General features: G+C 38.6%; 1 protein-coding gene across 6 annotated transcripts in view; it reads left to right on the top strand.

Moving 5' to 3' along the window:
• The first annotated feature begins 1849 nt into the window (after positions 1-1849).
• Positions 1850-23921, top strand: part of GOLGA4 (golgin A4) — an 87037-nt gene continuing 64965 nt past the window's right edge. For 3 of the 6 annotated variants that reach the window (XM_070391691.1, XM_070391689.1, XM_070391688.1), the window contains exons 1-4: positions 1850-2177; positions 9859-9948; positions 17268-17366; positions 22060-22125. In XM_070391691.1, the coding sequence (XP_070247792.1) occupies positions 2106-2177; positions 9859-9948; positions 17268-17366; positions 22060-22125 (327 nt within the window). In that variant the 5' untranslated portion in view covers positions 1850-2105. Of the gene's footprint in view, positions 2178-8874; positions 8890-9858; positions 9949-17267; positions 17367-22059; positions 22126-23921 lie in introns of those variants that run through there. The other 3 variants (XM_070391694.1, XM_070391692.1, XM_070391693.1) reach the window with 3 other exon arrangements.

Raw genomic sequence — 23921 nt, 5'->3', positions numbered from 1 at the left:
AAATGTTTGTTTATTCAGGAATCTGATTATCAAGTCCTTAGTAAGGAGCAAGGAATTTGACACCTTCTCCCTCCATCTCATCAACGGTGTAGTTTTCCAGAAGCCTCATTCTTGAAATAAGATTTTTTTCTCAGCCCAGTGTTGGGTTTTCCCTTCAAATGATTTTTCTCATTCAACTGTTGTCATCAGCTGTGTAAACAGCCCTAGGCTTGTCATGTAAACAATCATAAAACTGTTAAAAAATTAAGTAGGGCGTGTCTCAGAAGAGAAGGGAGTGTTAAATATATTTCAGTTGGAGGCCAGGAAAAGGGCAAGAAGGCCTGAGGTTGGCTTCCAGTTCTGTCACGGATCAGATGACTCTGGGAGTCATTTTTTGCTCTTTTTCTTTGTGCGTAACATGGGCAATGGCAATAATAATGCAGCCCCTCACTTTCCCCTAGTTTGCTTACTTTCTGCCTACAAAGGGAATTCAATAGAAAACAAAGATAGAGCTCTAGCTGGTTTGGCTCAGTGGGCCTTCGGAATGAAGGGTTCCAGTCAAGAGCACATGCCCGGGTTGTGGCCTTGATCCCCAGTGGGAGGCATGTAGGAGGCAGCCGATCAATGATTCTGTCATCATTGATGTTTCTATCTCTCTCTCTCCCTCTCTGAAATCAATTACACACACACACACACACACAAAGAAAGATAGAAAAAAATTATTTAAAGAAAAAGCCTCAGGCTGAAAAGTTGGCTAAGCTCCTGGGAGAGCCATCATCTAAGTTTAGGCACTGATGTGCAGATCTTTCTTTCACGGGAGGTTTCCAATGGTTTTATAACTTTAATTTATATGTCATAGTGTGTTCTTTTGGAAAAGTAAATACAAAAACATAATATGCTTTAAAGTGTTCTAATGAAGTACATTAACACAGTGTATGTAGTAACACAAATATTTCTATCTATTCTGGATCTCTGGTTCTTGCTACAGCCCAAGTGTGTGTGTGTGTGTGTGTGTGTGTGTGTGTCCCATCCTATACAAATGTTGGCAAATCTGGCATATGAACAACACAGCTGTAGCACTTCCACATTTGAGGATAATCCTCTGATTACATAGATAGAAAATAAAATACGTATTTTTTTTTGCAATCAAGAAAGAATCAATGCTATCGATCGGTAGATCGTTTGGAAGCAGAGAGTTGAAAAATAGAGAAACAATGTTAATGCGAGTCTCTGCGTCTGCAGTAAGGGACCCAGAGGCAGTGTGGTGGTGGGGTGGCTATGGGCTTTAAAGCCACGAAGGCTCTGGGTTCGGATGCTGCCTCTACTATGTCCAAGCTGTGCTACTTTCAGTGAGATTCTCAACTTCTCTGAACCTCAGGTTTTAAATTTTTGTTTAAGACTTCCTGACACAGTGAAATTCAGGGTTTGCAGAATATAGTTTTCTGGGGAACAGTAGGAGTACTAGGCACTGAAGACACAAAATCCTAACCATGAATACGGAACACAAGTGCACTGTCCTTCGGAGCCCGCAGCAGGTTCCCCGGTCGCCCCTCTCCCACCTCAACGCTCACACGCGTGGTTCGCAGCGGCGGGCCCGCCGGCCCGGTTCAAGGACAGAAGTAGCGCCCTCTCCGCCCAACCCGGCGCGCGCCCTGGCCCCGCTCTGAGCGCATCTCCACGCGCATTGGCGGTGGCCGCACCGAACCCGGGTTCTCCCGCGAACACGCTCCCGCGTTCGGAACGACACCCGAGCGCACTGTGCTTGTCCCCTACGGCGCCCCGTACACGCTCCCCGGGCGAGCTCCACGTCGGCCGCGCAGGCGCCTTGGGCACCCAGTTCACCTGCTGCCGTTGTCGCCGCCGCCGCCGCCGCCGCCGCCGCAGCCGGGGCTGGATGGGGGGCCGAGGCCAGCCAGGGGCACCCAGAAGAAAGACACGCGGCGGCGGCGACGCCAACACCCGCAGGACGAGAGTCCGAACCGGCCCCGAGCCCAGGGAGTAGGCGGCCAGGCCCGGCCCCCGCGGTCCCGCGTGTAGAGAAGCCGGCGTCGCTGCCGCGGCTGGGTCTTCCCGGGCACTCGCCCCTCAGGTCTCATTCACACTCAGGATCCCCCCCGCGCTGCGCCATGTTCAAGAAACTGAAGCAAAAGGTCAGCGAGGAGCAGCAGCAGTTCCAGCAGGCGCTGGCCTCCACTCAGGTACTATGGCTGCCTCGCTCCCCCCGTGCCCATACCCCTCGACACCGGCTCCGGGTTGACAGGAGGCGAGGTTCTTCTGTGACCCTTGACCTCTTACCCGAGGATGCCCCCCCCCTCCCCCCGGGACTGGGAATGATTCCTGACCCGGGTCTCCGTTCAGGAGAGTGGGTGGGGGTGGCCGGATCCGTCCCGATCACTGACCTCTGTTAGAGTTGCCCCCCCCGCCACCCCCCCATGCCCGACCCCGGCCTGAGAATAAGCGAGAGGGGCTCTGGACTTGCAGGAGTTTGGACGCATCTCCAAGGTGCCCCCACCCAGCCGAGACCCGTCGTAGGGGCGAGGGCGGCGTGGGAAACCCTGGTCCCTTTGCAGTCGCTGACCTCTTGGCTGAAGTCCCCTCTCCGAGGGGCCAGGATCCCGCAGGACTCCTGACCCGAGATGGAAGTGTGTTCCCCACCCGGGCCCGGGGTGAGGGCCAGGGGTCCGGCCACTCCAGGCCAGGCTGCTTGCAGGAGCGCCGGGACCCGAGCGCGGCGGCGGCGTGGCCGGGCTCCAGCGCCCGGGGCGGTCACGAGTTAGTCACTTCGCATAACTTGGTTGATCCCGGGCGGGCGGAGGGGCTGACCCGGAGGCCCGGCCGGGCTGGTGCCTGTCCGCCGCCTGGCTGCTGCTGCTGCTGCTGCTGCTTCGAGCGTCTTGTTACGTTTATTTTTCACGAAGGCTGTGGCTTCGGTTTGAGATGACAGCTTCCCGGAAAAGGGGGGCGTGTTAATCGAAAGGAACCATCTCCTTAGCACCAATGGCACGTGGTCTCTCCAGTGAAGATGAGCCGCTTCTGCTAAAATTTCTCCCCAGCTTTTCTGAATCTCAACAGATGGAGCAAATTGCTCTCTCAATTTTAATTTTTGCAAGGAAGACCGAGTTTTGACTAATTCGGCATTTAGAATACACTTAAAACATTTAACTTATGTAGCTAACAGCTGTTAAATCAAACAACTAGGCACAGCTACGTATTGCATTGAGTTTGTTCTGAACTATGAAGTTGAAGTTCTCTTAAATTTAAGGCTTGTGTAGAGTAAAACAGTGCTTGAAATACATTGGGACAGGCGAGCAGGACAGTGACGGCTTGTTCATTCTCATGTAAAATGTACATAGTGACTAAAATTTAAGTAGTAAATATTTAACTTTTCACACCATGTACTGCGGGCTTTTCTGACTTTACAAAACACAGTTACTTAAGAAACAATGAAGAATGTAGGGAAGTGGTCATGTTAGTGAATGGCACGAGGTGTTTACATTTGGGAAAGTGTAAAATATCATTGATCCAAGATTCCATCTCTAGAAATTTTGTCTAAGAAAATTTAGGATGGGCTAAAGATTTAGCCACATGGATTTTCATTTCAATTTTTTAATACGTAAAAATTGGCTAAAACTGTTCAATAGAATAGAAAGTTGTATCAGTTAGTCAATTATGCAGCCTTTAAAAATACCTACATTTATTGGGTTCTTACTACCTGCCAAGCATTTTGTTTACTATTTTACACGGATTATTTTATTTAATTGTTCATAAACCTATGAGGAAGATATAATCTTTTATAGATGAAGGAGTGAGACCTAAAGAGGTAAGTTGCCCAATATCACACAGCTAGTGTGAGAGCCTACAGAAAAGTATTAACATGCAGAGATACTCTTTTTAAGAGACAGATTAAAGAGCAACATATGGCCCTAGCTGGTTTGGCTCAGTGGATAGAGTGTCTGCCTGTGGACCAAAGGGTCCTGGGTTCAATTTCGATCAAGGGCACATACCTTGGTTGCAGGCTCCTCCCAGCCCAAGCCCTGGTTTGGGCTCCTGCAGGAAGCATCCGATCGATGTGTCTTCCTCACATCGATATACCTCTCTGTCTTTACCTCTCTTTATACTCTCTCTAAAAATCAATGGAAAAATATCCTCGGGTGAGGATTAAAAAAAAAAAAAAAAGCAACATATGATCCCAGTTTTTTGGGAAAAATATGTATATAAGTATATTTACATACAAACAGTGACAATAGTTTAGGAAGGAGATGCGCAAAGGTGCTGGTGAGATAAGTATTCTTTTTCTTATTTGTAATGTTAGTTTTTCTTCATGAAAATTAATTGTTTTTATGCTGTAGTAAAAAGAGGTTGTTTTTAGAATAGTAGTAAAAAAGCTAGTTACAAGCTAACATGTTAGAGTTTCCAGTTTCCATAGGTTGCTGCCTCTGATGAGATGGTGCATCTGGATCAAATAAAATCATTTTGTGTACAAAAGATTTAAAACATTCCCATTTGATTATATATATATATATATATATATATATATATATATCTGTCTATCTCCAGACTGCAAAAGGAAATCATTACTGATCAACTACTGATAGAAATTAGATTCTGTTCTGGCCTCAGATTTTTATCTATTCAGAACCCTTTAAGATGAGTAGTTCTGGATTATTGTTTTTAGAGTTAAGAATTTATTGCATGCATGAATTGAAAAAGAAAACAAAAAACCTTTTTTGATGACAATCCTTTTGCAGCAGATTACACAAATTCTTGTTTTCTTAAGCAAAGGCTCTTGAATTTGTATATTATCATTTCTTCATTTTTGGCTATAAATTATTTTGTGTTGAAGGCACCATGCCCTCAAGAATTTAATAGGGTGTGAAAGGCCTTTTTTTCCACTCAAGAGGATTTATTTGTTACTGGTCTAGGTTGAAAATTTTCCCTCAGGTGGGGTTGAATGTATTTCTCCCTAATCTGTGTCTAATTCCAAACCTTTATTTATTGTTAGTTAAACAGATCTTTGAATATTCTCTTTTTCCCTTGATTTTAGAAAATTTCTAGTTTTTCCATTTTTATTATTTTACTTAAAAAAAACACACTTTTTAAAAATTGATTTCAGCGAGGAAGGGAGAGGGAGAGATAGAAACATCAGTGATGAGAGAGAATCATCGATTGGCTGCCTCCTGCACATCGTCCCTGCTGGGGATTGCTTGCAACCCAGGCATGTGCCCTGAACTAATGGAACCGTGACCTACTGGTTCATAGGTCGATGCTCAATCACTGAGAGCCATGCTGGCCGGGCTGAATCTTAGTATTTCTGGAGAAATTTTTTGGTATATCCTTTTTTAAAAAAGGTAAAAGCAGTTCAAGTGGGTTGGGATTAGCTTTTTTCTATTTTAATGAAGGAATAAATTAGGTCAGAATATATGGTATCTTATATCATAAAGATTAAGGTTCTATAAAACTTTTGTTTTAGAGGTGTCTGTGTGGAATGGTTTCTTTTTAATTTGTTAAAAATTTTAACTGTGAGTCCCAGAGGGGAAAAAATTGAGAAACAGTCATCTAAAGAATATCGGGGAAGTGGATAAAGGGTATCAGAAGACCTGTGTGCTAACCCAGATCTTGCAGTATGCACCCTGGACAAGCCATATAAGCATTCTGACTTCTTATTTTCTCATCAGGAATTGGGGATGAGATACTATCTGCCCCACTTACCTTTCAGATTGGTTGTGAGGATCAAAAGAGATAAGTATTTGGAAGCTTTTGTAATTATAGAGCACTTATTTATTTACTAGAGCCTGCTAAGGTGCTATGCTGGGTGTTACCTTTGCCTTGAAGGGTAGATGTAGTTTCTCTACCATGGGATTGAGGGACATGTACTCCTAGCATGGTGGTAGTGTTCACAGGCTGTTGTGGCAGCATATACTAGTAAGAAGGCATTTCTGGAAAGGGTCAGTCATGGTGACATCTGAGTAGAGTCTTGATGGATAATGAAAAGTCATAGTATATACTGACAAGGCATTTAAGCCTTATTATTTCTAAAGGTGACTATTAGTTTTCTAATGTTGCCCAACAAATTACTACAACCATAGTGTCTAATAACCCAGTTATTATTTCACATTCTGTATGTCAGAAGTCTGGCATAGTCTGACCGGGTTCTCTGGATCTCACAAGGCTAAATCAGGGTGTCGTCCAGACTGTGTTCTCATCTGGAGTTTCGGGTCCTCTTCCATGCTCAGATGGTTGTGGTAGAATTTAGTCCCTTGTGGTTGTAGGAGTGAGGTCCTTATTTCTTGCTGACTGTTGAAGGGGGCCACTTTCAGTTGCTAAGAGCTGCCCAAAGTTCCTTGCCATTTGGCCCCCTTAGGCATTTGCTTTCTCCAGGACAGCAGGAGTGCATCTCTCTGCTTTCTGCCTCTGCCTTTGCACTCTGGACTCATATTTGAAGGGTTTGTGTGATTAGGTTGGGCCCATCAAGATAATCTTCTTTTAATTAATTCAAAGTCAACTGATTGATAACCTTAAATATACCTACAAAATCCCTTTTGCTATGTAGGGTCAGATAATCAGGGGAATGATATCTCATCAGACTCACAAGGCAAGGGTCATTTGGGATCATAGAATTCTACGTACTGCAGACTAAAATGGTTTTTCTTATACTGAAGTTGGGGCCTTAGTTATAATAATAATAATCAGTCAGTTAGCAATAAAATATTAATTGTGAGCTTGTATATAACCATCAGGCTTCTTGACAAATAGCCTAGAAATCTGTGGTCAAATTTCTCATGGTTATGAAAACTAATTAGACCAAATTTATTTTGAACGAATCTAAATCCTTTTATATTTTGAAGTGAGGATAACCCATTAAGGATCCAGGACCTTGGGATAAAGGCTCAAGTATAGTTAGTTTTTCATGCATGTTTTATACTTTGTAGTCACATCCATTCCTTCATGTGATCTGCACTCTTGCAACTCCAGAGGAAGACTTACAAGTTATCAGGCCAAGCTTTGCCAGGTGGTACTACTTTTCTGAGGCTAGTGTATTTTAGAGCCTTGTCTTCAAATTTATAAACCCCTACATTTGATTTTGCAAGTTTAGCCAGAGCTGAAGAGGCTCTCAGTTACTGATGAGGCTCACATGTGGCCATGGTAAAAAGACATAGTGCCAATTTTTAAAACTCACAGTGGTGGTATACTTTTCAAGTGATTGGAAGGTCACTGTCTGGAGTAGCCCTTTCTGGCACCTGGGCAATTGGAAAGTTGAATTACTAAGGCAAAGATTACTTGGAGATGATGGAATCACAGCAGAGAAGTTAAGAGCTATTCCTTCTAGTCTTGTAGTACTTTTCTAGTTACTTTCCTCTCTTTTTGTCTCCCCCCTCAGTGGCCCTTTTATTAAATGAGATATTAGATATGACCATTTAAAAGTAGATAGAAATGGAGCTCCTCCTTCTCAGTGGCAGCCTTTGAAGTATCTACAGCCTTTGAAGCGGGCATGATTTGAAATTTATGGCTCTGGGTGTAGGAAGGATTTATTGAATTTCTCTCAATTTCAGTGAAAACTATTTCTGAAGTGCTCTGAACATTTTCATTTTAGTCTCAGTCCTGGATAAACACCATCCAGTGACTGCTTTCCATTCCCATTTTCTAAGCACAATATTGATTTCTAGTCATACATTTTCTAGACATTTAAAACACTGGTTAGGCTTTAGCTTCATTTCACATTCAAACATTTTCTTGTTTAAAATGTTAAGATGTTACTGTTTCAGTTTTTATCCTGGGAAAGGATATCTTATTTCTTAAGGTAACTTCTGCATGTAGCTAATTTCATCTATCACTTGTTGATTTTGTTGTTCATCTTTTAGAAAGTGTGTGTGTTAGAATATTTAGTTGTAAGCTAGTTTAGCAGAAAGGAATTTATTAAAGAATATTTGGTAGCTTACAGATTTCCAGGACGGCCTGAAAGCCTGGGCTGATTGCTGTGTCCAGCCGTACGTGGGGACTGCACTAAGAAGAATGTTGCAGCTGCCTCAGCTGGGCAGCAGCATTGAGTCTCCCACTGCCCAGCTCCTGTGTACAACTACATGAAGCCGTCCCCATACTCTTCAGCTGGTGAACTTTAGTTTTGAATGTTTATTTCCTCACATCACTCACTTATGACTCATGTGGGTGTGTTTTTCGGTGGAGTCTGGCCCAGATCACCTACCCTCTATGCAAAGAAGACGGGTCAGTGGTTTTCTGAGTTTTAACTTAGGGAGTTATAAGAACTGTTTACGAAAAAAAAGGATATTAAATTTTTGTCATTTTTTTTTATAGTTTCCCACTCCTCCCAATTAAACTGTTCCTTTTGATTTCTGCTTTGGACATAAAAATCTTTGTCCTATTCAGAGATTATAGAAATATATTCACATATATTCTTTTATATTTTAATCTTTAAAGATCATTTAAAGCTTTAATATAGCTTAATATTTTATAGATGAGGACACATAGCCCTCAAAAATATAGTGAGGATCTGATTGGTGTCTCTCTCTCATCATATAGATGGTCATTTGTCCCAACACCATTTATTGGACATGTGTCTTTTAAAAAAATTTACTTATTTTAAAATTTTATCTTGCAATCACTGTTTACATTCAATATTATTTTGTACTAGAGGCCCGATGCACGAAATTTGTGCAAGGGGCTCAGCCCCTACCATGGCGGCAGCAGCTGCCTCTACTTTGGCCCTGCCATGGCAGCTTTGTTTGGAAGGTCGTCTGGAAGGTCATCTGGAAGGACATATGGTCTAATTAGCATATTATGCTTTTATTATAGAAATTAATTTGGAGTTGCAATAGTACCCTCTTGTGGACATTCTGAGCAGAGACATAGAAGCACAGAACAGACTGTGGAACCTCAGAAGGAAAGCAGGGGAAGGTGGGTAGGTGGGAAGAGATCAGATAAAGAACTTGTATGCATATACAGGCACTTAGGGACACTGACAGTAGGGTGATGAAGACCTGGGGTGGGGTGACGGAGTAGAAGAGGTCAATTGGGGAAATAGAGGGCATGTAATCATTTCAACAATAATGATAAAAAAATAAAAAAATAACTTTTTAGTTAGTGAAAAAAAATAAATGGACTGGCCTCTCAGTATCTAGCTGTGGTGTGTAAGGTAGGCTCAAAGCAAGGCCCTTTACCAGAGAGATGCTTACCTGTGCATTTCATAGTATTGCGTATTAGAGCTGGAGGGCACTTTAAAGATGGAATTGACAATCTCATTTTTTTTAATGAACTTTTTTTTAAAGAATGATTTTATTGATTTTTAAAGAGAGAGAGAGGAAGGGAGACGGAGAGAGTGAAATATGGGCTGCCTCCTGTATGCCCCCGACCGGGCACTGGCACCGGGGATGGAGCCCACAGTGGGGCATGTGCCCTGACTGGAGATCTAACTGACAACCTCCTGGTGCACCGGACAACTCCCAGCCAGCTGAGCCACATGGGCCAGGGCTAAATGAACTTTTTGTTTTGGAATAATTTTAACTTGCAGGAAAGTTGCAAAGATAATACAGAGAGTATTCATATACTCCTCAACTGGTTTTAGTTTCTTCTAATACTATCATCTTATTTTACCATCACAACCTTATTTTACAGATGAGTACACATATCCCTCAAAAAGTTAATTTAGCTAAGATCATAATTCTAGTTGCTAGCAGAGTCAGACCAAGGACCCAGTAGGTAGCCTGGGTTTCTTAGTTGATATGTGTTAGTTATCCTTTCCTGTTTTCATGTTTTTGCTCTTTTCCTTTTCCTGGGTTCTTTGATCATGGATTGAGAGAATGACTACTCAGCACATAGTGTACCAGTTAATGTCTTTCTAATTTGTGCAATAATTTTTAAATCTAGGCTTCCTCCAATTCTTCAACACCAACAGGAACCAGGAGCAGGACATCTTCATTTACAGAGCAATTTGATGAAGGTACACCCAATAGAGAGGTAAGTCTTAAGTTTCTTCTTTAATAAACCTCTCACAAGAAGCTTATTAATTTAAAATGTAATGCTACTGTTGATAACAAAATTATTTTGACAGTTCAATTTTTAATTCTGAGGCATATTCTTTTTTTATTTTTAAAAAATATATTTTTATTGATTTTTAGAGAGAGAGAAAGGGAGAGGGATAGAGAGATAGAAACATTGATGAGAGAGGAAGTCGTTGATTGGCTGCCTCCTGCATGGTCCCCACTGGGGATTAAGCCCACAACCGGGGCATGTCCCCTGACCAGGAATCAAATTGGTGACCTCTTGGTTCCCGGGTCAATGCTCAACCACTGACCCACATCAGCCAGGCGGTATTCTTTTTTGCAAATAGTAGTTAGGTTTTTGTAAACACATTGTATGTGGGAAACGTATTTATACGTTTTACGTTGACTGGTAGTAAGTAGAGCGTGGGACACGTATTAATACGTTTTTTGATAGACTAGCGGTAGAATTCGGGTAACGTATAAATACGTAAACTAAAGTTATCGTAATTTTACTGAACGTTGCCATTTGCGCAAAAAATGAGCAAAAATGGCCCGCGCCACGCGCCACCTGTTAGCATGCGATAAAAACTACCCGCAAACAATGTGTAAAGTGTGTTTTCTTTGAGAATCTTTTTTTTTCTTTTGAGAATCTTAATTAGAGAGTATAATATGCTCTACATTTAATATTTGAAGTTTTTAGAATAATTTGATAACAATTCGTTCAATTGCATTATATGGGGAAGAGTCCTGTAGTTTCAAGCTCGTGATTGGAAACTGTGAAAGTAACTTTACTCATTCCATGTGACTTGCACCTGGCACCATAGCTCAGCTTAGATTTTTTCAACCTTTTAACTTTTTGTGAAGTTTGACACAGATAACAGAAAAGAAGGTAAATCATAAATGCACAAATCAATGAATTATTACAAAGTAAATCCCCATGTAACCACCCCTCAGGTCTAGAAAAGGACAGTGTCAGCTATAGTGCTTTCCCCCAAAAGATTACTGACTTTTTGGTATTTGCTTCTTTCCTTCTCTTTATAGTACCACTTACGTGTACTTTCTATTGTATGTTTTTTTGTTTTGTTTTGTTTTTGCTGTTCATCCTTACATGAGGATATTTTTTCCATTGCTTTTCAGAAAGAGTAGAAGGAAGGGAGGATGGGGAGAGAGAAAGAGAGAGAAAGATTGATGTGAGAGAGACACATTGATTGGTTGCCGCCCACACGTGCCCCTGGGAAGTCCAAGATCAAGGTGCCAGCAGATTCTGTGGTGAGGGCCCTCTTTCTGGTTTGCAGACAGCTATCTTATTATTATATCCTAGCATGACCTTTCCTTGGTGCATGTACCTAGGGAAAGGTAGAGGTGTGGGAGAATTGGGAGAGGAGTAGCTCTTATGTCTCTTTCTTTTTTATTTATTTTTTATTGATTTTAGAGAGGAAGGGAGAGAATGAGAGATATAAAAACATCAGTGATGCGAGAAAATCATTGATCGGGTGCCTCCTGTACTCCCCCTACTGGGGATCGAGCCTGAAACCTGGGCATGTGTCCTTGACCAGAATCGAACCTGGGACCCTTCAGTCCCAAGGTGGACGCTCTATCAACTGAGCCAAATCGGCCAGGGCATTTTTCCATCATGAGGAATTTTTGACTGCATCTATCCCTACCTCCAAAGGCTCTACCATCACATTGTGGATTAGGGCTTCAATTATCAATTTTGGGGGGAACAAACATTCAGTCCATAGCGCTTACTTTGTTCTCTTGAATATCTTAGTTATTAGAGGTAGTACTGTACTGAGCATTTTACACACACATTTATAATGCTGTTATCCTGTAGGATAGATTTCTAAGAATGGGATGGCTAGGTCATAGGCAAATTTAAAAATTGGAAAGATATTTCCAAATTGTCTTGAAGGTTACTTCAAAACAAATATTTTTAAAACTTTTATTTAGTATATGTTGATAGCAAAATAAACACTTGATAATATAGTTTTTGCATTAAAACTTAACGGCATATATACTGTGCATATATTGGTGCATATATTGAAATGATCTGACAAAGATGTATAAAAGTATAAAGTATGGCCCAGTCAGTATAGTTCAGTGGTTGAGCATTGACCCATGAACCAAGAAGTCACCAGATCGATTCCCAGTCAAGGTACATGTCTGGGTTGCAGGCTCGAATCCCTGTAGGGGGCATGCAGGAGGCAGCTGATTGATGTTTCTATCTCCCTATCCCACTCCCTTCCTCTCATTCTATAATTAATAAAAACATATTTTTAAAAAGTATAAAGAATGTGCATACTTTTCTTTGAGATCTCATTTTTGTGCATTACTTGCAAATTTGTATTTCTTTATGATTTTAAGTTTAATGGTATTGAACTTAGTTTAAGTTTATAGATGTAACCAATGTGAATGAAAGTTGCAGTACCAACACTGTTTTTACCATCAGTGTTAATGGTATCATTCTTATACCCAGAATATTGGTTGATAATATAGTAGTTTATTGATTTACATAGAGTACAGTTGAAACCCTGAAAATAACTTGATTACTATTTTAAAAAAGGATTTATCTAGAATGCTTTAAAATGTTTTAAGTGAATATATCTTTACAAAATAATCCTTTCTGAAAGGGATATTTGATCATTCTTTACAAAGGTTATGTTTTTGTTTGTTTTAAAGTTTTTAGAAAATTTATCTCTAATTACTAAAAATTTTGTACTCAAATTCTTGAGTTATAAGTCTAACTCAAGAAATAGCATCTGGTCCGGCTGGCGTGGCTCAGTGGTTGAGTGTCAACCTGTGAACCAGGAGGTCACACACAATTCGATTCCTGGTCAGGGCACATGCCTGGGTTGGGGGCTCCATCAAGGGTAGTTCAGAAGGCAGCCAGTTGATGATTCTCTCTCATCATTGATGTTTCTATCTCTCTCTCCTCCCTTCCTCTCTGAAATCAATAAAAATATATTAAAAAACAGTAAATGCTGATACTAGCAGCTATATATATATACCAATGTTTGGAAGACAGAAACAGAACCTCCTCTTTTTTTTTTTTTTTTTTTTTTTTTTTTTTTTTTTTTTTATCTGTGAGAGGTCATATTTTATTCAACTATTTCAACCAAAACAACACATTAAAATAGATTAAATATAGAACTAAATATGAGATTGTAGCTGTAATGTATTTGGCCAGACACTAAACATATTTACAAAATGTAAAACAATGCCATCCTTCTCCACAATTTTTGTTTGGGAAAATATACTTTTCATAAAATATGCTTTTTATGCTAAATCTAACAGATTTGTTATTAGATATTTTGATTTTTTTTTTTCTTTAACTAGCCTGGAAAGCTGGCCTTCTTTTTTTTTTGGTAAAGGTTTTTTATTTTTAAAGAGGCAGAACCTCCTCTTTAAGGCAGAGAGATATATACTTCCTGAGCTACTAAATTTTTTAGGGTCCCTTCCCTAATAGGAGACATTAATCCATAGGAGACACATTAATTCATTATATACAGTGGATGCTAGCAGATGCCTTAAAACAGGCATTAGGACTTAATTTTCTCTTTGAACTCTGGTTAAGAAGGATGGAAGGGTTCTATGCTGCCAGAGTTAGATTTAGGGCTACATGCGAGAGCAGTGATGGCGAACCTTTTGAGCTCGGCATGTCAGCATTTTGAAAAACCCTAACTTAACTCTGGTGCCGTGTCACATATAGAAATTTTTTGATATTTGCAACCATAGTAAAACAAAGACTTATATTTTTGATATTTATTTTATATATTTAAATGCCATTTAACAAAGAAAAATCAACCAAAAAAATGAGTTCATAGGTTTGCCATCACTGTGCTAAAGGCTAAAGTGGGGCTCCCAGAACTGGTGAAAGGAGGTTGAAAAAACTTTTGCTGACTGCTGCCTAGAGCTCTCTGTGGCCTGTTATAAGAAGCTTCTGTCCCTACGGAGGCCTCATGATCAAGAACTGAACCAAGTCTTATAGTGGCTTAGTGATTGAGTCTGTGATAACCTGTATATTGTCATAGGTTAGGAAACCCAAAGTGGGGCCTAGGGCATCAGATTGACTGAGGAATAAGGAAGGATGAGCATAGAGGGAAGGAGAAATATAATACTTGCTCAAAATGAGCCTGTAAATGAAAATTCTAAAACAAATGCTAAAAAGGCAGCCAATGAAAACAGGAATTGGGATATAAATTTTCTCTAGGTGAAATTAGAATAATAGAGCAATTTGGCCTTAGCTGGTTTGGCTCAGTGGATAGAGCATTGACCTGTGGACTGAAGGGTCCCAGGTTCGATTCCAGTCAAGGGCACATACCTGGATTGCCGGCTTGATACCCAGTCAGCGGCATGCAGGAGGCAGCCAATCAGTGATTCTCTCTCATCATTGATGTTTCTGTCTCTCTCTCCCTCTTTCTTCCTCTCTGAATTCAATAAACATATATTAAAAAAAATAGAGCAATTTGGAAAGACTTTAAAACAAGTATCTTTAATAAGATAGATGAATTAATACTTTTCTTAAGAACAGAAAATTGTGGGGGGAAAATAGGCCAAAATAAAACTGGACTAGGTAGATGTGAAAAAGAACTAAGTAGAAATGCTACTGATGAAAGAAAATTTATGTAAAAATATAAGTAAAAATAAAACTCACATTAGTCCCAGTTCAAGAGAAAAGTAGGGACTTCTAAAAGAATACCAAGTAATCCCACTCAAAACACACAGAGATAGAGATAAAGAAAAAAAATTTTTTTCCCCTACGAGCAAGAGCCATGGAAAATAGATTAAAAGCTTTCAACACACATCTAATATGAGTGTTTAGGTAGCTTCATGAATGTTTAGGCGCGTACAACTTCAGTCACCAACTTCAACAGATGGCTTCGGTGAGAAAGAGCCAAATTAAATTCTTAGGACAATTAGATCAGAATTTGAACAATTAGAGATGGAGTTGAGATTGAATTTTATTGGGAGGAATATTTGAGAATTGATGATGGTGGGACTTTCATGAATTTAAGAAGCAATTGATAAGGACAAGTGGAGGGATGTAGCTGTCAGTGGGAACTAATTTTAATGTATTTTGCTTTTCTATGAGGCCAGAGTGTAAATTGTTTGGCAGCACCTTTTGAAATGTTTGGTCAACATGTTTTTCTCTACTGGGTATTAATTAGCTTTTGTGTTTTTCTCTTAAAATTTCAAATATACTCTTAAATTTGCAATTATTTCCTTGTGTGGGCAAGAGTGACTTCATTTCAAAATTAATTTTGGAAGCTTAAAAAATTGAATTTGTATAAGCCTTTAACTTAAAATAACATTCATTCAAAGCTTGTTGAGTTCCCAGGGGAGTAGACTTTTAGCAAGAGTATAAACTTGGATTGGATGATTCTCTAGAGCCAAACAGGCATAATAGTATATTTTAGTACTAATACTAAATTTTAGGATTTAGTATAAAGTCAGTTCTTGAATCCTACCCAAGGAGTACCAGTTAACATAAACACACACAAAAAATGCCTTAAAAAACGTTTGCCCTATCTATTAGATGGTCTCTATTATAGGACCAGATGAAGAGTTAGTAAAGGCTCTAGTTAGTACCCATAACTCTACAGTACTGAGATGAAAAGTGTAAGCTCTTAAGCTTTTGCAGATATTTATATTTTTCCTTTTGTATATTTTATTTTTAAGAAAATTTATCTTTATTGTTGAAAGTATTACAGATGTTTCCCTGTTTTCCCCCATTGATCCCCTCCACTCTGCTGTAGATATTTATTTTCTGATGTAAGTTCTTTATTATATATCACATAATAGATAATACAACACACATTAGCTGCTAAATTAATGTTTTAAAGGATTTTTTAAAATGTATTTTGAAATAATCATAGATTCACAGGACTTTACAAAAATTTTTTTAGGTAGGCCCTGTGTACCCTTCACCCAGTTTCTCCCAAAGGTAACACCTTGTAACACTGTGAAAACAAGGAAATTGACATTGGTAAATTATTGACACCCATAGAGCTTATTCAGATTTCACCAGTTTTATATGTATCACTAAAGGCCTGGTGCACAGATTTGTGCACCGGTAGGGTCCCTTGGGGGATGTCGGATTGCCCGTTTCGGCCCGATTCCCGCAGGCCTATGCTCTAACCACTGACCTACTTGGCCAAGGCTTGGAGAAAACTTTTTTGAATATAAGTACAGATAAATGATTACTTAAAGTGTTATATGTCTTGGCCTTGGCTGGGTAGGTCATCTGGTTTGAGCATTGTCGAGTTATACCAAGATTGCAGTTTTGATCCTGGGTCAGGGCACGTATAAGAATTAACCAGTATTAACCAATGAATGAATGGATGAGTAGAACAAGAAATCAGTGTTTCTCTCACTCTCTCAAAAAAAATAAAAATAAACAGATTGTCAAACTGTAGTGGGAAGGCCGGGGAGAGTTGGGGGGCAGGAGGGAGGGGGGTAAGAGATCAACCGAAGGACTTGTATGCATGCATATAAGCATAACCAATGGACATAAGACACTGGGGGGTAGGGAAGGCCAGGGGATTGTCCAGGGCGGGAAAAAAAAGGAGACATATATAATACTCTTTGTAATACTTTAAGCAATAAAACAATAAAAAAAATAAATTAATTAAAAAAATCAAAGTTTTATGTGTCTTGTCATCCCATAAATTTCCATGCTATGTTTTTGAATGTATAAAAATGAATGGCGCAGTGTTTGTTTTATGCTAAAGCTTCTGTTCTTTATCATCTATTGTTCCAATTGGTATAGACCAGCGGTTCTCAACCTGTGGATCGCAACCCCTTTGACGGTCAAACAACTCTTCACAGGGGTCGCCTAAGACCATCCTGCATATCAGATATTTACATTACGATTCATAACAGTAGCAACATTACAGTTACGAAGTAGCAATGAAAATAATTTTATGGTTGAGTCACAACATGAGGAACTGTATTTAAAGGGCCAAAAGGTTGAGAACCACTGGTATAGACTCTTATACCAAATGACATGTTTTGTGCTGTGGTGCCTGTTGTATATATTATTTATATGCCAATAAGCAAGTTGTTTAAAGTTGGGCTTTGAGATCCTAAATAGTTCAACTCCTTTCCATTCCTGACCTTTCCCAGCAACTTATTATTTTGGGGGTGGAACGACGGTGGTAGTAGTGGTGCTGCAAGGCCATTATAGTGTTGTGCATGCTGTGTGGTGAGAACACTTTGCAACATGCCCTTATGATTTGTTTTTCATCATTTGTTTTATTTTTATACATCTGCTTGTTACACTGAATGAGACAGCTACTAGCCGGGATGATAGCAGAGCCTGCTTTTCTCTCTGAGTATACTATCTTTGCTTTGGATTCCTCCAAACAGCCTAAAACACAGACTGACAGTGTGGTGAGTCCTTCCACCGCTTTCTGCATTCCCTTTGTGGGGAAGCTAAGTAATTTGGTAATTCTAGAAGCAAATCTCATGTTGCTTGTCACTTACCATCTCTCAAAGCATCTTCAGTGCCCTGCTAACCCTGCTTTAAAAAATCAGAGTAAATTGCTGAATTCTGATGGCTGGTGTGTTTTCTGGTAACTCTTTAACAGCAACAAAATAACATTTTTCATTAATGTAATAAAGATTACCTCACTTGGTCTAAACTCTTAAGTTTTCTTTCTAGGGAATGTTTGTTCATTGACTAAAAAAAGGTATGCATTGTTAGAAAACCCTGGTAGGAGGCCAAGAATATTTTGAAATGTGACTCACATTTTTAGGGGAAAAATGCATTTTGTGTAAATCCATAATTAAATAACATTGAGTAAATGTTGATTTTACAGTAACAAATAATTGCATCTTATTTTGGGAGAGGACAAGTTTTCTGTGTATTATTAAATATCTGAAAAGAATGATCTCATTATTTTTCAACTGACTGAAGTCATATAATTTTGAATCTTGTATATAATTTTGGGAAAGTGGACTTTTTTCTTCAAGTATCTAATTTCTTAATTTAGCAAATTAAAATTTAGAGGTATTTGCTCAGTAAGGTAGCTTTTGGTGTTAAATTGGACATTGAACTGGGATTGATTTTTTTGTTTTTTTAAAGAATGAGAATTAGTTGAACTTATTAGGCTGGTGATGAAATTGGAACATTTCTGTATTAATCCCTTCAGCCAGTTAAGACTTGGTCTGTATATAGCCACTAGCAATCCTAAACTACATTCTAACCTTGGTTTTAGAAAAGAAAGCAGCTCAGAGTTCTGGTGATGCCTTTGCTTGGATCTCAGGGAAAGAGGCCTCTCCTTGGTTCTGGTTACAAATAACACCTCACTATTTTCAAAACTGGTTTGAGAAGGACACAGGAATCCCAGTTAAAGATAAATTACCAACTTATCCTGTATAATAAAAGGCTAATATGCAAATCGACCAAATGGCAGAATGACTGGTCGCTATGACATGCACTGCCCACCAGGGGGCAGATGCTCAATGCAGGAGCTGCGCCCTGGTGGTTAGTGCGCTCACACAGGGGGAGCGCAGCTCAGCCAAAAGCCGGGCTCACGGCTGGCGAGTGTAGTGGCGGTGGCGGGAGCCTCTCCTACCTCCATGGCAGTGCTAAGGATGTCTGACTGCCAGCTTAGGGGAGCAGGCCTAAGCAGTCCACATCCCCCGAGGGCTCCTGGACTGCGAGAGAGCAGGCCGGGCTGAGAGACACCCCTCCCCCACAGTGCACAGATCTTGTGCACCAGGCCTCTAGTTTAAAAATAAAATGATACTGCAATAGAGACTTTTTTTTAAAAAAAAGAAGAGCTTTTCCTAGGCCCACTTCCATCTATATATATAAAAGCCTAAGCATCCAAACAACTGAACAATCAAATGACCGGTCAACTGGTTGCTATGATACACACTGACCACTAGGGGCCAGACACTCAACGTAGGAGCTGCCCCCTTGTGGTCAGTGCACTCCCACAGCCAACCTCCCGCAGCCTCTCCCCACAGCCAGCCAACCTCCCACGGCCCCTCCCCCCATGGGCCAACTATTCGCGTCCCCAATTGGCCCTGATTGGCCCCAATTGCTGGCCAGGCCGAGGGATCCCACCTGTGCACGAATTTGTGCACTGGGCCTTTAGTAAGTATATAAAAGTAATTTGTATGGAGTCCTAGCCTATCATGAAAAAAATGCTAAAAAATTTTAAATGAAGGCATTAGAAATAATTTAAGTAGATTAAAAGTCTATACTATTTTTTAAATTGAATTTTGTTCAGATAAAAACTTATTTTTCCCCACATAACAAAGGGAAACTATAGCATAACCTATAGTAGAATAAGCATTTAGAGAGGGCGTAATTCATTACATTAGGGAATCACCAGCTGCTGATTTTTCCTTAATTTAGTTTTTTTTTTTTTTGAAAGATAGGTATCTTTACCTGTAATTCTAAAAATTATTGCATCCTTAGTGCTCAGCAACCAATAAATATTGACCAAAGATTGAACAAAAACATAATTGAACATAAAGTGGCAGGGAACCTGTGTGTGCTTTTAAATTAAATGCACTTTAGAAGAGTTTTCCTGTATCTAGGAATTGCCTCCAAGGAGAAAGTATTGGTACTCTTGAGTATTGACTTGTATTGAGCTAGTTCTTTAGGCTTCTGTGTGGGAGAAGGCCTTCAGAAGTCTTCTTTCACTGAAGGAAATAATTGTATAGGATTTAACAAGCATTTACTGAGCCTGTACTACCAGTCCACAAGATGTCAGGTCCTGGGACCAAGACGAAAATGCAAGGTTTTTCTGCTCTCCAAGATTTTATAACTTTATATGAAGATAAAAATATCAACATACTCTACACAGGAATTAAGGCTTAATAGAAGAAAATACAGGTGTAGGGAATGTGTTAGTCCTTCAGGCAAGTTAAATGAAACTTCATTAAAAAAGGGCATTTGTTGGACAGAAATAGAGAAGGCATTACAGGTAGTGACAAAATCTCTAATTTTGCTTCTAAAAGTTCCTAATTTAAATTTCAGGGAAACATAGGCCAATACTTCCCTTAGTTGTCTTGCATATATTTAGATACGTATATGGTATAACATATAAACTGAAATATTACACAGGGAGGAAAGGTTTTTAAATGTTATGCTGTGTTTGATAGGGTGATATTTCAAGCAATCGTAGAATAGCTTTTTTGTATGGACTACAATCATGTGTCAAGTAATTTACTTAAAATAGAATAGGGACTCTCTTGCCACTATTCCTTCTAACCTATATATCTTATGGAGTTCTTTCATTTCCTTTCTGCATAATTTAACTATTGCTTTTCACTGTACTGATTGGCTGAGAGATTTGTTGATCCCTATAAAATGTTTTTTTATTTTATAGTTTGTAGTATATATTTAGGGCTAGAAACATTACTTATGATGTTACACAAATATATGCCATGTATGCAACTTTTAATTCTTTGAAATGGCAGAGAACAGGAAGATAAAAGTTAATTACTGTGTTCCTCCAACCTTTCTCTCCTGTCTAACTTTAAGAAAATGTCTTTGACTAATAAAATTTGATAACTCTTTTTATATTAGAGGGAGAAGGTATTTACATTTTTAAAAAAATATATATTTTATTGATTTTTTACAGAGAGGAAGGGAGAGGGATAGAGAGTTAGAAACATCGATGAGAGAGAAACATCGATCAGCTGCCTCCTGCACACCTCCTACTGGGGATGTGCCTGCAACCAAGGTACATGCCCTTGACTGGAATCGAACCTAGGACCTTTCAGTCCGCAGGCCGATGCTCTATCCACTGAGCCAAACCGGTTAGGGCTATTTACATTTTTATTAGGGAAAAATTGAAACATATTACAAAAGTGGAAATAGTAGCAATAGTGGTATAAGAATTCTTTTCCTCCTATAGTATTCATTACCAGTGTCAACAATTAACTCATGCCCATTTTATTAGGATCCCTTCCCACTTCCCTAACCATACATACCACTACCACCCTTTCCATACATGCAGCTTACCCCCACCTCATCCCCACTGGATTATTTGAAGCAAATTTCAGAACTACTATTGTATCTAAATATTTTGGTATATATTTCTAAAAGATAAAGACAAAATATAGACCCACTATACATTTATCATACCTAAAAATTAACAATTTCTTAGTATCAAACACCTAATGAGAGCTCAAAAATTTGAGAACACTTTTGCAAAGCTGAGTGCCTTCACTTGTATTTTAGAATAAGTAAGGTCAGATATTTGACCTTTTCTTGGTCAGCTGTAGAATTGTAGGGGAAATGTGCTATTTAAAGACCAAGTTACTGAAACATACTGGTAGTGGCTAGTATTTGGTCAAATGCTTTTGTTAAAAAAATTGAGATTATTTTATCATGAGCTACTTCTAAAGCTGTAATTTCAGTTAGATACTTAGTGTATTATGAATGCAATGTAGAATTTTGAATATCAAAGAATCTCATCCATTATCATAGAACCTATGCTGCTATGATGTAATCAGCAGAATGTTGCTTACTTTGGAGCATTTGTCATACGAATAGGATACAATTAAAACTTTCACATGTGGAATAAGATTATTTTTAATTATAAGTTTTTCTGAAAATTGTCACAACAGTGTCATTTATACTGTTGGCTTCAAACGAATGAGGCATTTGTATTTCTTGTTACCAAGATAATTTTCAGAGCTTAGCCCAAATAACTTTAATTTGAATATTCTTTTATTGTAGGGAACTATTGATATTATTTCTTTTTCTGGATAGATTTCTGTTTGGATGAGTTTAGCTAATAGAAACCCTTATGTTAATTTTGCTGTGGGGAAAAAACTGGGGACATTATAATGGGAAAGGTATGTGATTAGCTTGAAATAAGTTTTGCTACATACTAATCTTTGCTATTTAGCTATATATATTGCAGCAAAATGAATTTTCTAAAATACTTACCATACTAGTTTTGCCTTGCATGAAGACATTCTAATAAATGAACACTTACTAATTTTGTTTGATAAATGTATCTACTAGGGCTTGGTACTTGGCCTTTGTTCTTAACAGTTTTAAATCTTCAGTCTTTTTTTCCTTTTCTTTACAATATCTCTTTGTTCTTTTTAGAATATATCTCTCCAAGCCACAAAATCTCCGGACAGTATTAATGGAAGTGAACTGGTGACTCCCCAGGTATGTTATTCATTTTATTTAAAAAAAATGGCAAGTCCTTTCAGAGTGTTGGTCAATCTATAATAGTAGCATTTGACTTTATATTGAAACAGTGATGTCCAAACATTTGATACAATATGTATGGTAAATCCAGGTTTGTTGATGATTTCTTGGAAAAAAACTGTAAGTGACTTTTATACATACACCAGTCATGTAAGATTCTGTTATTACTCATTTAAAAAATTAATGGTGGTAAAGAGAAAACGTTTTGAAAAAAGAAATCTGACTTTATAGTTGTAAAGAAAATAGAGAAAGTCATATTGAAAGACGTTACGTTACATAATTTGAAAGGGGATTATGAAAGAAATGAAATTTATTTTAAAGTTTGCTCTTAAATGTGCTAATACAGAGAATTTAGGTTATCTTTGATACTCAAAAGTTATTTGTGATTGGGGCTAAGTGACATTCTTTTGACTCCTTCAAAAAAAGAAAGAAAAAATTCATGAAAAACATGATGATGGCAGAGTCTGAAGTGAACATTTGTTTACTTTGGCTTTAGTGATGATTGTTATCATTAACCTGGCTGTTTTCAGCAGTCTCTTTTGTAGGGAAATAACATTTCTAATTTTGTGAATCTGGAGCATGAATGTATACAATTTATGACCTAAATGATTTATGAACTAAATTATGTACATTAAACATCCTGAAGTATTGTCTAGCAAATGTATAAATTACAGTTTCCCAAACTCCATGAAAAGGTCACCTGTGATCTGAGATCCTTTGGGGGAGGCTGATAGGCTCTGGCCATAATCCGAGTCCCTGGGCCTGTTGACTTTGGCCTTGAGCAGCATCCCCAATAAATCCCAAGTCTTCTACAAATACATCATTTTCTATAGGTGCCATGAGGTAAGGGTAAAAATTGAGAGGCACCAAATTTAAATGGTACTGGACAGATCCAATGATCTTTAAGGAATATTATTAAAGAATATTTTTTGGAATACTTTTTTCCTTCTCTTATAGAATAGTTTAAAAAGACTAAATATAGTTACAAATGCAAAAAATAAAATGAAAGATAACTATTTGAGAGAGACTTAAGTTTTAATTAAGTTAAATAATAAACATGGGTGATATTCAGGAAGTAAGGCTCACTAAAGGCTTTGAACTTCCTTAAAAAAAACAAATATTTTCCTAAAAAAATAAGATAGCATTTACTGAGTATTTACTCTGTTGTCAGGCATTATTAACCATTTTATATATATGATCTCATTTAATTCTCATAACAAAGAGATGTTTTCACTTAGAGTCTGTTTACCTTTAAACAGATTTCTGACAAATTGGGTATTGGTTGTTAGCAAATTAGTAACAGTGTATGTTGATGAAGGGGTACATGCTTATTATGGTTGGGCATCTTGACAGCAGCAGGAAATCAGAGTTTATACCACGCTAGAAGAGATGGTAAAAGCAAGCCCAGAAGTTCATAAGGCATAGAGCTGTCTATGACCCTCTTAAAACTGGGTTGGACATCTTGTGTAAATTAATAATTTTGGCACACAATATAATAATTGTGGCATGGACATTGTTTTAAAGGTTTACTCATTGTCCTTATTTAAGAAGGCAGAAAAGTGTGTATTTTAGAAAAATTTCTATTAAATACTATTAAATTTTGAATTGTTTAATGCAATTCATAATACTCAGCTAATGAAATTGATTCATTCATCTCCAAAAGAGAATGTGGAGAACTGACCTTTTACTTCAAACAGACTTATAAAACTCAGATCTTTGAAAAGAATTAGTACATGCCACCACACAATAGAGAA

The sequence above is a fragment of the Myotis yumanensis genome, unplaced genomic scaffold (assembly GCF_028538775.1).
Source record: "Myotis yumanensis isolate MYYU_CA2020_CCGP unplaced genomic scaffold, mMyoYum1.0.hap1 SCAF_14, whole genome shotgun sequence".
Classification (NCBI taxonomy): Eukaryota; Metazoa; Chordata; class Mammalia; order Chiroptera; family Vespertilionidae; genus Myotis; species Myotis yumanensis.
The sequence above is the reverse complement of the archived record's forward strand: the minus strand, read 5'-3'. Positions and strand labels throughout refer to the sequence as shown.